Source organism: Melospiza melodia, chromosome 10 (genome assembly GCF_035770615.1).
Source record: "Melospiza melodia melodia isolate bMelMel2 chromosome 10, bMelMel2.pri, whole genome shotgun sequence".
Taxonomy (NCBI): Eukaryota; Metazoa; Chordata; class Aves; order Passeriformes; family Passerellidae; genus Melospiza; species Melospiza melodia.
The window spans coordinates 30445897-30459228 of NC_086203.1; the positions used below are offsets into that span (position 1 = coordinate 30445897).

Here is a 13332-nt window from a genome sequence, read left to right on the forward strand (position 1 = left end):
TCCCCGGCGGCGCTGCCGGGCCCCGCGGCGCTGCGCTCCCCGCCGGAGAGCGAGGCGGAGGATGAGGCTGCTCCTGCTGCCGCTCCTGCCCCGGCCGCTGCCGCTGCTCCGGCGGGGCCGAGCGAGCATCCCCCGCGCAGCGCCTTTGGCGGGCGCTCCCGAGCCGCGCCGCCCGAGCCGCTCCGGTTCCGGCTGCGGGGAGCGGGGTGCGGGCAGCGGGTACGGGATGCGGGGAGCGGAGCGCAGGGTGCGGAGCCGCCTCGCTCCCCCGCTGCCCCCGTCCGCAGCGCCGCGGCTCCGGTACGGCCGCCAGCCCCATCTCGGGCAGGGCCGGGACCCCGCGGCTCCATCCCCGCGCCCATTGCGATGCCCGTGCCCACGCCGATGCCCACGCCGATGCCCACGCCGATGCCCACGCCGATGCCCACGGCGGTGCCCGTGCCCGCGGCCGGCCGGGGCGGTGCGGAGCGGTGCGGCGGGCGCTGCGCAGCGGCGGCGGGCGGGGCGGGCCGGGGGGCGGGCGGGGGGCGGGCGGCCGGGCCCGTTTAAAGCGGCAGCGGCGCGGCGCGCTCCCAGTGCCGGTGCCGGAGCGCGGCGGGCAGGGCAGGGCAGGGCAGGGCGGCCGAACCCGCAGCCCTCCCCCGGCCACCCCATCCCGGCCGGCCCGGCCCCCGGGGAGCGCGGGGCAGCGCCCGGGGGCGGCGGCGGCATCACCATGGGCCGGCCGGGCAGGGTGCTGCGGCTGCTGGCGCTGCTGGAGCTGCCCTGCTGCCTGCTGGAGCTGCTGCTCGGGGAGGCGGCCCGCGGGCAGGAGATGTACGCGCCCCACTCCATCCGCCTGGAGGGGGACATCACCCTGGGCGGCCTCTTCCCCGTGCACGCCAAGGGCCCCCCGAGCTCCCCCTGCGGGGACATCAAGAAGGAGAACGGCATCCACAGGCTGGAGGCGATGCTCTACGCCCTGGACCAGATCAACAGCGACCCGGACCTGCTGCCCAACGTCACGCTGGGCGCCCGCATCCTGGACACCTGCTCCCGGGACACCTACGCGCTGGAGCAGTCCCTCACCTTCGTGCAGGCGCTCATCCAGAAGGACACCTCCGACGTGAGGTGCACCAACGGCGAGCCGCCCGTCTTCGTCAAGCCGGAGAAAGTAGTTGGAGTGATCGGGGCGTCGGGAAGTTCCGTGTCCATTATGGTGGCCAACATCCTCCGGCTGTTCCAGGTAGGGCCGTGCCGCGGGGCTCCGCCGCTCCCGGCTCCCCCTGTGCCTCTCCAGGTGCTCCATCCGCCTCCCTCCGGAGCAGCTGCTTCCCCTCCCCGCCGCCCTCTCCCTTCTCCACGGTGCGTGGCGCTTTCTGGATTTATCGCCCCATTTGCACGAAGCAATGCCTAAGGGAAAAGAGGAAAGGAAAAAAAAAAAAAAAATGGAAGAGAAGAAGCGCTGGTTGCGCTGGGTTGGCGTTAGCGAGAGCCGCGGCTCGGCGGGGATGGATGCGGGCGCACGGATCCCGGGGGGCACGGCCGGCTCCGCTCCGCTCCCGCACCGAATGCCGGCGGTGCGGGCACGGCCCGGGGGTCGCGGGGGGGTCGGGACAGGGCCGGGAGGGGGTCAGGAGGGGCTTTCTCGGCCGAGCCGGGGCTGTGCGGGGCAGCCCCAGCGCCCAGCGCCTGCCCGGCTCGGTGCCGGCTCCCTCCCGAGCCCGGAGCGGGGGCAGCGGGGGCGGCTCAGCCCCGGGCCCCGGGGCTCGGGAGGAGCGAGGGATGAGCAGAGCCGGGGGATTACAGAGCCGTGTGTGTGTGTGTGTGTGCGGGGGAGATGCGCTGCAGCGCTGCCCGCTCTCCCCCTCCTCGCCTCTCCCCCGTTCGCGCTGCCATCGCGCCCGTCTCGCCCCCGGCGCCGCGCCTCGCTGGGTGTGGAGCACGGAGATTTGTCATCCCCGCTCATCTCCTGACCCAGGGCCGTGCGGGGCCATCTGGATCCCCCGGCATGAGGGGGTGTCCCTCCAGGGCTGGGATGTCCCTTCGGGATGAGGGGGTGTCCCCCCGAGGCTTGGGTGTCCCCCCAGGGCGGGGATGTCCCCCCGGGATGCGGGGGTGTCCCCTAGGGCCGGGGTGTCCCCCCGGGATGAGGGGGTGTCCCCCAGGGCCGGGGTGTCCCCCCGGGGCCCCGCAGCAGCCGGCGGGCCCCAAGCGAGCGCCGGGTGCTGCTCGGCAGCGATCGCGGGTGCGGTGACAGTGACAGAAGCGCCACCAGATGCATCGTGAGCAGCGGAGTTCTTCGCTCCCTGTCCTACGCCTTCGCATGCGGAAGGTGGTGGAGGGATTTTTTTATTTTTGTGCAGCGGGCGGAGAGATCCCCCGCGTTTCCCAGCTGGAAACTTGTGAGGCTTTCACGGCAGAGGCGCTCGGTGCTGTAGCAGCCGCCGAGCCTCCCGCTCCCATCTGCTGCCGGTGCCATCCATCCCCGGCCGAGCCCAGCGGGGCGATGCTGCCCTGAGCCGTGCCCGGGCATTTCCCTGGTATCTTTATTGCGTGATATCACACCCACGAGCCGCTGCTTTGCCGTGCTCGCTCCATCGCGGCGGATGGCAGCGCATGGCTGCAGTTCAGCGCTGGATCCCCGGCTCTGTGTGCCCTCACCGTGCCGTGCCTCCCGCTCCGGCTGCTCCCGCTCCCCTGTGCCCGGAGCCCCCTGTGCCCGGCTCACGTTGTGCCCGGAGCCCCCTGTGCCCGGCTCACGTTGTGCCCGGAGCCCCCTGAGCCGGGAGCCCCCTGTGCCCGGCTCACGTTGTGCCCGGAGCCCCCTGTGCCTGGCACACATTGTGCCCGGAGCCCCCTGTGCCCGGCTCACGTTGTGCCCGGAGCCCCCTGTGCCCGGCTCACGTTGTGCCCGGAGCCCCCTGTGCCCGGCTCACCTTGTGCCCGGCTCACGTCGTGCCCGAGCCCCGGTTCAGCCGCTGCCAGGAGGGTGCAGGAGGCAGCTCTGCCACTCCAGCTCCCATCCCACCGCCAGCCCGGGGCACTCCCCACCGACATCCATTCTGAGGGAAACCGAGGCACCCTTAGGATAATGCCACAATACCTGCAAAGCCTCTGGTGATACGTTACTTGTCAGAAAATCAGATATTTGGACAGTTTTTCCATGTAGAGATATTTATATGAACTAAATGTTTTAATGTATTGTGACTAAGCGTCTGTTCAAAATTGCAATTTAACCGGATCATCCAGAAAGCAGGAACTGGCCCATGCTGAGGGAATTTATTGAACATCTATTTTACAGCTTGGATGAGCTGCCTTGAAGCAGATCTTTCATGCTGTAGAACTGTTCCCTGTTGTCCTCTCCTCCTTCAAAACACAATTTAGAACATGCTCAGCCACAGAGAAATAGAAAATAACTATTTTAGGAGGAGAAGTAGACCTGTTCAACAGCTAAGTGTCATTGTGTGTGGGTGGATGAGAAGCTCTAAGTTAGCGAAAAGAAGAAAACCAAGTACCAGTCACAAAAAATCTTGTTAACCTCAGAACTCTCTGAAATTGCTGAGTGTGGCAGCCAGCTTGTTTCTCAGGGGTCACCGTGGGTTTTGCTGCCTGGGGCAGTGGGTGAAGGGAGGGTGGATGGCTCTTGAACGCTTATTTGCATGCCCAAACTGGCTTTTCCCTCACATCTGGTAGGTAAAGGCTCTGTGGAGGCCCCTGCAAAGAAATCCTAATGGAGTTTGTGCTTTTCTGACGTATCTTGGGAGAGAAGTATTTGTGCTGTGCTTGCTGTAGGGAGCAAATGGGTGTAAATCTGTATCTGTAGAAATACATAACCCATCCAGAGCACAGCGGGGCTTCCTCAGGCAGCTCCTGCTGCTCCAGGCGCTTCTCCCCAGCAGGGGCCGGCTCCGTGCAGGCTCTTCATCTTCCTCTCTGCATGGGAGGCAGAGCTGGCTGTGCCTGCAGCTCCCTCCCGGCGCAGGGGCTGCGAGCAGCCTCGGCCAAAGCCAACAGGTGCAGCAGCAGCGGGGCCAGGGCTGGGCTCTGGGGCTGCAGCTCATCCCTGCAGTTTCTGCTGCAGGTGCTGGGGGAGCTTCCCTGGGCTGGGGAACGATGGGGGTCTCCGTGGCACTGGGGCTTTGCTGTGATCTGCCCCTGCCCTGCTCTGCAGCCCTGCCCTCAGCCAGCCCTGAGCTGCTCCTGGGTAAAGCAGCTGGGAACAGCTGGGCTGGGAGCGTTCTCAGGGATGGGGCAGGCACAGAGCCCTGCTGGACCCAGCCGAAGGGCTGGTGCTGATGGAGCCAAACGAGACTCTGGGCTGGCCAGCGCTCCTGCTGGCTCCCTAGGACGTGTGTCAAAGGCAGGGGCATCTTCCCAACACAATTCTATCAGTGCACACCAGTAAATAGCGGCCCGGTCATAAATTAAATATCCCTCCTAAAAATAACACCAAAATAATTTGGAAAGCTGCTTCCAAATGCACCAGGGAGTTCAGGCGGGATGCTTTTAGGCTGCTGGTTTTGCTTTGGAGAAAATGCTGTTCCTTTGGAGGGCTGTAGCATTCCCTACAAGTGGAACTCCATGATAAAACCATGGCCAGGGTGCTTTGCGGGAGTAGAACCATGCAATATGGGGAATATCAGCACCCTGACTCCTCTTTTAATGCTGCAAGACTTATTTTTGTGCTCCCTACACTTATTTTTGTGCTCCCTGCAGACTTCTCCTGACGGGCTTTAATAATGAGCAAATTACGGCTTCAGGTTTGTGTCCTCGGTGGGTGCAATTTGAAAGAGTCAATCAAGAATAATTTTGTTCTTGTCTAAACCCCCGTGGGGTTTCATCAGGGGTGGCTCTGGTGGCCCAGAGGGGGCTGTTCCCGAGCCCCTCCAGGGAACTGTGCAGCAGAGTGGGCTAAGGCAGTGCAGGGAGGCTGGGAGTGCAGATTGGAACATCCCTGATCTCCCTGGGGGTGTTGGCTGCCTTTCCTTCCTGCCGAAGGAGGAAGATGACAGTTGCAGTCCTGCCTTCTGCTCCAGACACAGTAATCACAAAAATGAGATTATTTGGAAAGGAAGGGAGCTTAAAAGTGCAGCTCTGAGTTGGATGCTGCTCTTTTCTTGCAAAATGCACTCGCTGTTGCCAGGCTCTCTGGGGGAGGCTGTCGGGCTGGGGTTGCTGGGGATGGGATGGATTGGGATGGGATGGGATGGGATGGGATGGATTGGGATGGCATTCTGCTGCTCCAGGGAGCGAGGGGAGCTCTGGAGCCTGCTCCTGCTGGGAATGCTCCTCGGTCACAGGGAGGAAGGGCAGGGCTGTGTGAGAATTACAGAACCATGTGTGATCCCATGGTTCCATCAGATCCCTCAGAAGTGTTTGCTTCCTGATGAGTTCCCCACTGCTGATCTGATCAGTGTCTAGAAACTCCTTGTGATTCCCAGGAAAATGTCTGCAATGGTTGTTCCTCCATCTCAGTTTCTTGCAGGAATGCGGGATCCCATTCCATGGGAGATAATTTCCATTCCCAGCCCACGTTTGAGCCCCTCCTGCTGACCCTGCCCTGAGGAGCTGCTGGGGAGGTTTCATTGCTGGAATGAACCTGGGATCCCACTGGGGCTTGAGAGGAAATCTCCCGCATTTCAGCAGGGTTTTTCCCTGGATGCTAATTTATTAATCCTGACCTGATTGTTGCATTTTTCTCTCCTCACTTCAAACAGGACAACACTTTTTAGGCAGTGGAGTAATGATTCATTTTAGAGAAGATATTTCAGGAAACTCCATATTTTTTCGGTTTCTCACATAGAGAATGCAACAAAAAGCTGAAAATAGGAAACAGCAACCTTTAATTCTTTGCCTCCTCCCAAAAAAAAAGGGGTTTTGTGTTCTTTAATGAGCTTTCATTTCAGCAGCCCCTGAGTATTTGTCCTTGCTGTGGTGAGGCCCTGATGTGTGTCAGACCCTGACCATGCAGGGCTGTGCCTCAGCTGTGAGGCTGCTCCAGAGAGGTGGGATCTGATTTTTCCTGGATAAACAAAAGGCTGGGAATATCCTCCCTTCAGGAATTCCACATGGGGGGTCACTAATGAGAGGCTGGAGGTGCTGGGAAGGCATTTTTCTGGAACGCTGTGTTTGGGAGGTAAAATTCATTTTCCCGACAAGGCAGAATTCAATTTGAGCAATAATCTTGGCTCTTAATCTGTTTTCAAGTGTCTCTCTCGGGGCAGGAGGGGCTGCAAAGGGTCATTTGGAAGGAGAGTGGTTCTGCCAGGAGAGGGATGCTCATCCATGGAGAGGGACAGGGAGGGACACGGGCACAGCATTCAGGGGTAACTGGGGCTGGCCCAGGGGGTGCAGGGACAGGGAGAACACATTCCCAGCAAGTTCACTTGTGCAATTCCCAATTTGCTCTTTGAAACAAAGTAAGGTGACCTCTCTGGAATGACAAATGGAGGGATCATTTCAAGGCATTAATTTTATATAAGAATTATTGATCTGCTTTGGAATCTCATAACAGTAATACTACAAAACTACATGTACTCTGTTCCATATTTTATTCTATTAAATGAGTTTTGCTTGGAGGCATTAAAGCCATCCAGCACAATAGTGTTTCATAAGATCAGATGTTGTTATTTCTATTTATAGTGGTATTCAAATTAATCTCAATGAGTGACAATGCTGACTGTCCCAGACACTGGACCATGATGAATTTTATCATAATTTTGGGAGATACCATGCATGTAATGAAGGCTGTTTGGAGAGCGTGGAATCCAATACAGCCAGGCCATTAGTGGGGTGAGAGGGTAGCCAGGCAGGGAGAGCTAAAGGAGAACAAGGATTTCCAGAGCTCTGCTCCTTCCTGGTGATTCATGAGCTCCTCCCAGGCCCTTCTGCTGAGGCAGTGCAGTTGTTCTGAGCCACCACCACCACTTTAATGGCAATAAAGCCTGCTGCTGCTGCTGCTGCTGGCCTGGAGCACGGACAGGGGAAGGTGGTGGCCCTGTCCCACCGTGGCCACAGCTCCCTCCTGGGCCGTGTCCTGTGCTGCCCTGGCTGCAGTGAGCCCAGCCCTGAGCCTGCAGGGCTCTGCAGCCCTGGCTGCTGCCCCACGAGCAGGCACTGACCCTTGTCGGGGTGGGCTGGAGCTCCTCGCTGTCCCCAGGGCCACCATGGGCCGTGTGTGCCCTGCTCACACAGGGGATGCTGGGTGGGTGCAGTGGCTGCTCTGGGGGTGTCCTTCTCCGTGGGCCGTGCTTTGGAGCAAAGCCTTTTGCAGCAGAGCCGGTGTCGGGTGCGGGATGGGGCACCCCGGGCACACCCAGGGCTCCCACCCCTTCTGGGGGCACAAAGTGCCCCTGGCTGACAGAGGGCACCCCAGGGCCCTGTGGCTGTGGTGCTGAGGACACTTTTGCTGCGTCATTTGGGATCTGGCGAGCATTAAGATGCTGGGTGAGTGCTGGGCATTCTCCTCTCGCTCAGCTGTCGGGTGATGCTGGCTGTGCCTCCCTTCCCAGCCTGTTGAAATGAGCTTGGCAAATGTTCCCCAAGCCCTGGGACGTGCTCCTGGCTGGAGAGCGCCCCTGGGATCGCTGAGGCACTTGGGCTGCCTGGCTCTGGCTGGCACTGGGAAGAGGAGAAGCCTGGAGAGCTCCCCTTGGCAGTGCCCTGTGCTCCTGAGGTGCTGCAGGTCCGTGTTTGCACATGCAGGGCACATCCAACAGCTCTGTTTTGGGCTGGGTTTGTGGGAAAAGGATGGCCTGAGCTGTGGGGGTGGAGGGGAGGGCTTGGAGCAGTCACAGGTCACAGGATTTCGTCCTGATGGTGGTTCTGCTCAATGCCTCTGAGCACGGTTGTATATGTGGGTGTTGATAGAATAGATAGATAGATAGACAGACAGACAGACAGACAAAAATATCATTGTTGTGCATTCCTACACTGTAAATGTGTTTCTTTAAGGTCTTGCTCAGGGCTTGGGCTGGGAAGGAGAGGGCTGTGCTGGGTGAGCAGAGGATGGAGCACCTCTGGGTGAGCCCTGGCTCCTGTGTGGCATTTTGGTCCTGCCTGCTCACATTAAGATGCTATTAGGGCCCAGAACAATCAATCATGAGTGACAAATAGAGAAAAGATGTGGTTTAGGAATGCTGAGCCACCCGAGAGGCTTCAGCAGCGCCAGCACCAGGCTGTGCTGGGGCTTGGCTGCTCCTGTGAGGGGAGAGCGAAGGGAGGAGAGGCTGAAGCTGCTGGGAACCAGGGAGGAATGTGGGGAGGCTGGGGTTGGCTCTGCAGGGTGAGAAGGTGCTGGAGGGGGATGCTGTGCAGGGACAGCTCTCCTCCACCGCAACAGAGCCCCTGCAGCCATGCCAGGGGTGCCAGCAGGGCCAGGGGTGCCAACAGCCCAGGCAGCTGGCACGCTCCTTAGCCCAGGGCAATGCCCTGCTGGGCCACTGCCAGCTCACAGGCTGGGCAATCTGGAGCTGCCTGGGTGTGTGATCCTGGATCTGTCTGGGTGTGATGCTGGAGCTGTCTGGGTGTGATCCTGGAGCTCTGTGTGTGTGTGATGCTGGATCTGTCTGTGTGTGATCCTGGAGCTGTGCTGGGTGTGATCCTGGAGCTGTGCTGGGTGTGATCCTGGAGCTCTGTGTGTGTGTGATCCTGGAGCTGTCTGGGTGTGATCCTGGAGCTCTGTGCGTGTGTGATGCTGGAGCTGTGCTGGGTGTGATGCTGGAGCTGTCTGGGTGTGATCCTGGATCTTCCCTGCTGGGTGTCAGAGCAGAGCCCTTGTCCCCATGGGTGTCCTGGTGTCCTGGCACAGCATTTGCTGCTTTAGAAGCACCTCTGGCTATCCACAGCCTGGTGCTGAAATAATAACACCCAGGCAGATCTAATGGGTGGCTGGAACTGAACCCTGGGGTTTAATGGCAGCTCCCAGAGCACAGACAGCCCTGAGTGCATGGAGCTGTTTCCCACGTGGATCCCACCAAAACCCAGCCCTAATGGATAGGACCAAGGCCAAATTCCATTTAATGAAAAATGGCAGGAATAACTGCAAAAATAAAGACAAAGTGTCAGCTCAGATTTGGCAGGAAGTTGTTATTTTTGCAGGAATAAAATTCAGCACTAATAGAGATGGTTTAGTGATTTTTAAAGCAGGTAATTTTGTGGCAGGGCTTGAATGCACAGAAATTATATTGACAATAAAAATTAATTAAACGGCTTTTTGTGGGTTTGTAGTTTTTCTATCTGACAGCAGTACAGAAAATCTCCGAGTAACTGGATGACCCTTACGGTCCCTTCCATCCCAGCCCCTTCCATGGACGATGACGCAAAGAAAATCATCTTTTTGAGATGTGTCTGCTGTGGCTACGTGGAGGATTTGCAAAGGAGGAAAAGATGGTTTGATTCTCCAGCAAGCCATGGACAACAGGGATGGACAAGTGGAATGGACGACTGGGATGGACAAGTGGCAGGGGCTGCCCAGGGAGCTCTGCAGTGCCCATCCCTGGAGGTGGCACCTGGAGGTGGCACTCGGGGCTCGGGGCCGGGCACAGGGCGAGCATTGGGCACAGCTGGCACCGCCTGGGCTGGGCGGGCTGTGCCAGCCTCAGGACCCTCTGCACTGGCAGCTCCTTGCCTGTTCCATCTCCTCCAGCAGAATGGTGGTAGCCCAGGTGAAGGGGTTTTGGCCTTTCACAGGATTTTGGAAGCTGGCACAAAAGGATGAATTTTCCATCTGCCTGCAGTGCCCAGGGTGGCAGCAGCCCCGAGGGAGTGACAGCTCCTGTTTGGCCAAACTGGAAATGTGGGAATGAGCAATGGCCTGGGGTTTTCCAGCCCCACGAGGATCCCAGGGCAGCTGCACAAGCCCTTCTGTAATCCACCAGGATCCCCAACAGCTCAGTGTGAAACGGGAGCACAGCAGAGGTAATGGAGTCCCTGGAAAAGCCACTTTCCTTCTTCAGGAATATTTCAGTGATGTGATAAACTGTGAAGAGCATTAAATCCACGAAGAAATGAAATAAATCCCAAATACAATTTTTCCCACCTGTGAAAAATGTATTTTGCTGGGGAATCGAATTGTTGTTAAAAAATACCTCCCACCCCTGTGCTTATTTCCTCAGGAAGAATCTCCTTGCATTTCAGAAGAGAATGAAATAACTCTGAGCACAGAAGCGGGAATGGGAAGCACAGAATGAGGAATGGGGCTGAGAACTCATCTGTAAAATGTCCTGCTCGAGCCCAGCAGGAAGGCTGGGGTGCCTCCTGTGCTGTGCCTGCCATGGCTCTGCTGGCAAACCTGGGCATGGAACAGCCTGGGCTGGTTCTGGGTGTGCTCCTGTGCTGGAGCCAGGGGCTGAGCCTGGCCCTGAGCCTGCCAGCACCATGTGCAGAACAGCAGTGGGGCTGTTCCTTGGAATGACAGAACCAGGAAGGTGTTGCCCTGTTCCTCTAGTTTTTCTTGGATGTTTACATTCTTGTAACGAAGTTTCTCACGCACTTTTCTCTAAATAATTATTGTTTTGCATTCTTTTCTGGGGGAGGAGAAATTTGATGGACTGTTGGTTTGTCCAGTGTCACTGGAGAGGTGGCACTGCCATCCTCCAATGCACTGTCACTTTTGGAAATCCATAAATCTTGGAGTCAGAAAATGAACTTCCCATGGCAGGGTGGCACTGGGTGGGCTTTGGGGTCCCTCCACGCCAACCATTGCAGGATGCCCTGGCCCAGGAGCATCAGGGCTCGTGGTGCCCTGCAGGGAGCCTGGCAGGGCAGTGCCCGAGTGCTGGTGAATTCCCTGGCACGCTGAGCACAGGGAAGGGCCGTGCTCGGGGAAGTGACAGCCTGTCACTGCACTGAACAAAACACTCTCAGGAGCTGGAGCAATTTAAAAATAGCAAGCAGGGAGCAAATGGCCTGGCAGGGAGAGCAGCCCCGGGAGAGCTGGAATTGGCCCTAATGGGCTCAGGCTGTGCTGGGGATGGAGGGCTGGGAGCTGCAGGGGAGCACAGGCACTGCTCCTCCTGGCCCTCGAGCAAAGCTGGTTTTGTTCCTCATTTGGACTGAAATGCTCAGGCTTGTCTGGGCGCATGAGGGGCTGGGCTGGGGCTGCTGCTCCTGGGGGTGGTGGGGAGCAATGGCCAACCCAGGCTGCTCTGGAACCCGCTTTACATTGCAAATCCCAGGATCTCTGGCAGGCCTGGGTCAGGCAGTACCTGATTTCAGAAAGCAGTGCCTCACCTGACTCCTGCCTGCAGCAGGTGAGTGCTTGCTGTAAGCCCAGGGAAGCAGGGATGTGATTTTAGCTGATTTTTATCCCACTCTGGGGATGAAAGCAGCCCCAGGGACCTGCCAGTGCCCAGGGATGTGTGGCAGATCCACAGAACGGGGTCTGCTGTGCCTGTGCTCAGCTGTGGGGGAGCTCCTGCAGCCTCAAACTTGGCAGGTTCATGGGCAGAACAGAAAAACAAGGTAAAAAAATTTTTTTTTTTCTTTGCAGGTTATTTTTTCCCCTTCATCTTTCTCCCAGTGCTCACATAAATCAAGCAAAATGTGGTACAACTGGAATCTGTTTTCCTTAACAGTTGGCAAAGTGGTGTCTGTGCTATTGAACCTGAATCCTTTGGCAGATGCCAAACCCACAAAGCCCTTCCCGTTTTATTTTAAAGCCATGCTGCTCATCCTCGTTCCAGGCATCACAGATATAACAGATATATTTGGAATTCATTGTTTGGGGTTTTTTGATCTATAAAATACAGCCTGTCATAGCAATGGGTGTGTAACTCAGCAGAGCTCGTGTGGGATGTATAAACCCTTCCCAGTGAGGACTGTGCTAAGGATTTGTCTGGGGAAAGATGACCAGGAAGGGTTTGACCTCCACCCTGCCCATATGGCAGTAAATACACAAGTGACTGCAGTGACAGTGCATAAAGGGCTGGGGTTTGCCTGGATTTGCCAGCACAGTGGCAGGGCCCTTCCCCTGGGGTTTGGCTGGTGCTTTCAGGGACAGACACAAACCTACCTGGGAATAACCAGCCCCGTTTCCTCCCAGAGCCTTGGCAAGGGAAGCTCTGCTGGGCTCTGGAAGTGCTGTGAGCCGTGTCCTGGTGCCAGAGGGAATGATTTCAGGGGCTGATCTCTGGCTGCCAGCCCTGCAGGGTCCCAGTCCCACCCAGTGCCCCCGATTTTGGCACTCAGGTGCTGCTGGGATTGCTCAGGGCACATTCCCATCGAGGGATGGCACCTGGCAATGCTGCAGTGGAATGTGGTTTGTGCCCTGGCAGAAGAGAATCTGTGCTGGGTCTGGACCCAAAGGAGGCTGAGCAGAGCTGTGACAATCCCACACGTGCCCGAGGATCAGAGTTTTCCCTGCAGCACAAAGGGATCCATGGATGTTTAATGTCTGCCTGACAAACCTGATCCCCTGGGCAGCAGGAGAGCCCTGCTCTGCCCTGCCCTGCTCTGCAGCTCCACAAACCTCTGCTGGAGCATCTCAGCCCAGCTCATGCTGGCAGCCTCAGCTGCTGAGCCAAACCCAGCCCAGGGGTTTTGGGCATTGCTGGGATGGACCCCAGAGCGCAAAAATCCATCCTGGTATTATGGGTTTGTCCTTCTGTTACAATGGATTTGTCAGCTTAATGAGCTGGCTTTCCCCCCCCCACTTTGCACTTTATCATTCTGTCTCTCCAGATGGGATTTTAAATTCACACCTTGCTGACAGGAACATGACTCTGGGGCTCAGAGATCACAGCCTGGCTGCTGGCTGTGACCAGCAGCCCCTCTGAGCTCCTGGGAGACAGCAGCCAACAGGCACAAATAGCAAACAGAGAGAGGAGTGGCACCGTGTGCTCGATTCAAGATGCGATCACATTTTTTGGGCTTCATGAACTGGCATCTTTTGTAGAAAAGTCCCCTGCCCTGATAGAAAAAATAGTTAAAAATACAAATTTCTTCAAACCTCTCAGACACAGACCTGCCTCAAAGCCCAAAACACAAAGCCATGGTTGAGCAGTTGTTTTAATGAGGGTGGAGGTTCTCATGGTAACTCCTGGCTGCAGGAGCTGGGATGTTCAAAGTCACACAGATGCAGTGGCTGCAGCAGTACAGTGAGCTCTGAGATGCTCAGGACATTGCCATGCCTTCCTCCAGCCCAGGAAGGAACGTCAGCTTGTGACCCGTGTATTTTGTAGGCAATTTTAATATTTTCATTCATTTTGGAGCTTTGAGAAGCGAAAGGCAGGGAGCTGCTGCAGGCCCAGGGGTGCAGCAGGGCCAGCTCTGGAGAGGGATCTGCACCCAGAACGACCCAGGAGGTGGCCCTGATGTCCCCTGGGGTGAAACCCAACCTTCCTGCTTCTC

The 13332-nt window shown here is 57.6% G+C and overlaps 1 protein-coding gene across 5 annotated transcripts in view; it reads left to right on the forward strand.

Annotated features, from left to right (window-relative positions):
- The first annotated feature begins 686 nt into the window (after positions 1-686).
- The window catches only part of GRM7 (glutamate metabotropic receptor 7), a 159137-nt gene continuing 146491 nt past the window's right edge, over positions 687-13332 (forward strand). For 4 of the 5 annotated variants that reach the window (XR_010028865.1, XR_010028866.1, XM_063165057.1 and 1 more), the window contains exon 1: positions 689-1225. Coding sequence is in view for 3 of the 5 variants with exons in the window: in XM_063165057.1 (XP_063021127.1) it covers positions 716-1225 (510 nt within the window). In the remaining 2 variants the exon portion in view is untranslated. Of the gene's footprint in view, positions 1226-13332 lie in introns of all 5 variants that reach the window. The other variant, XM_063165058.1, reaches the window with a different exon arrangement.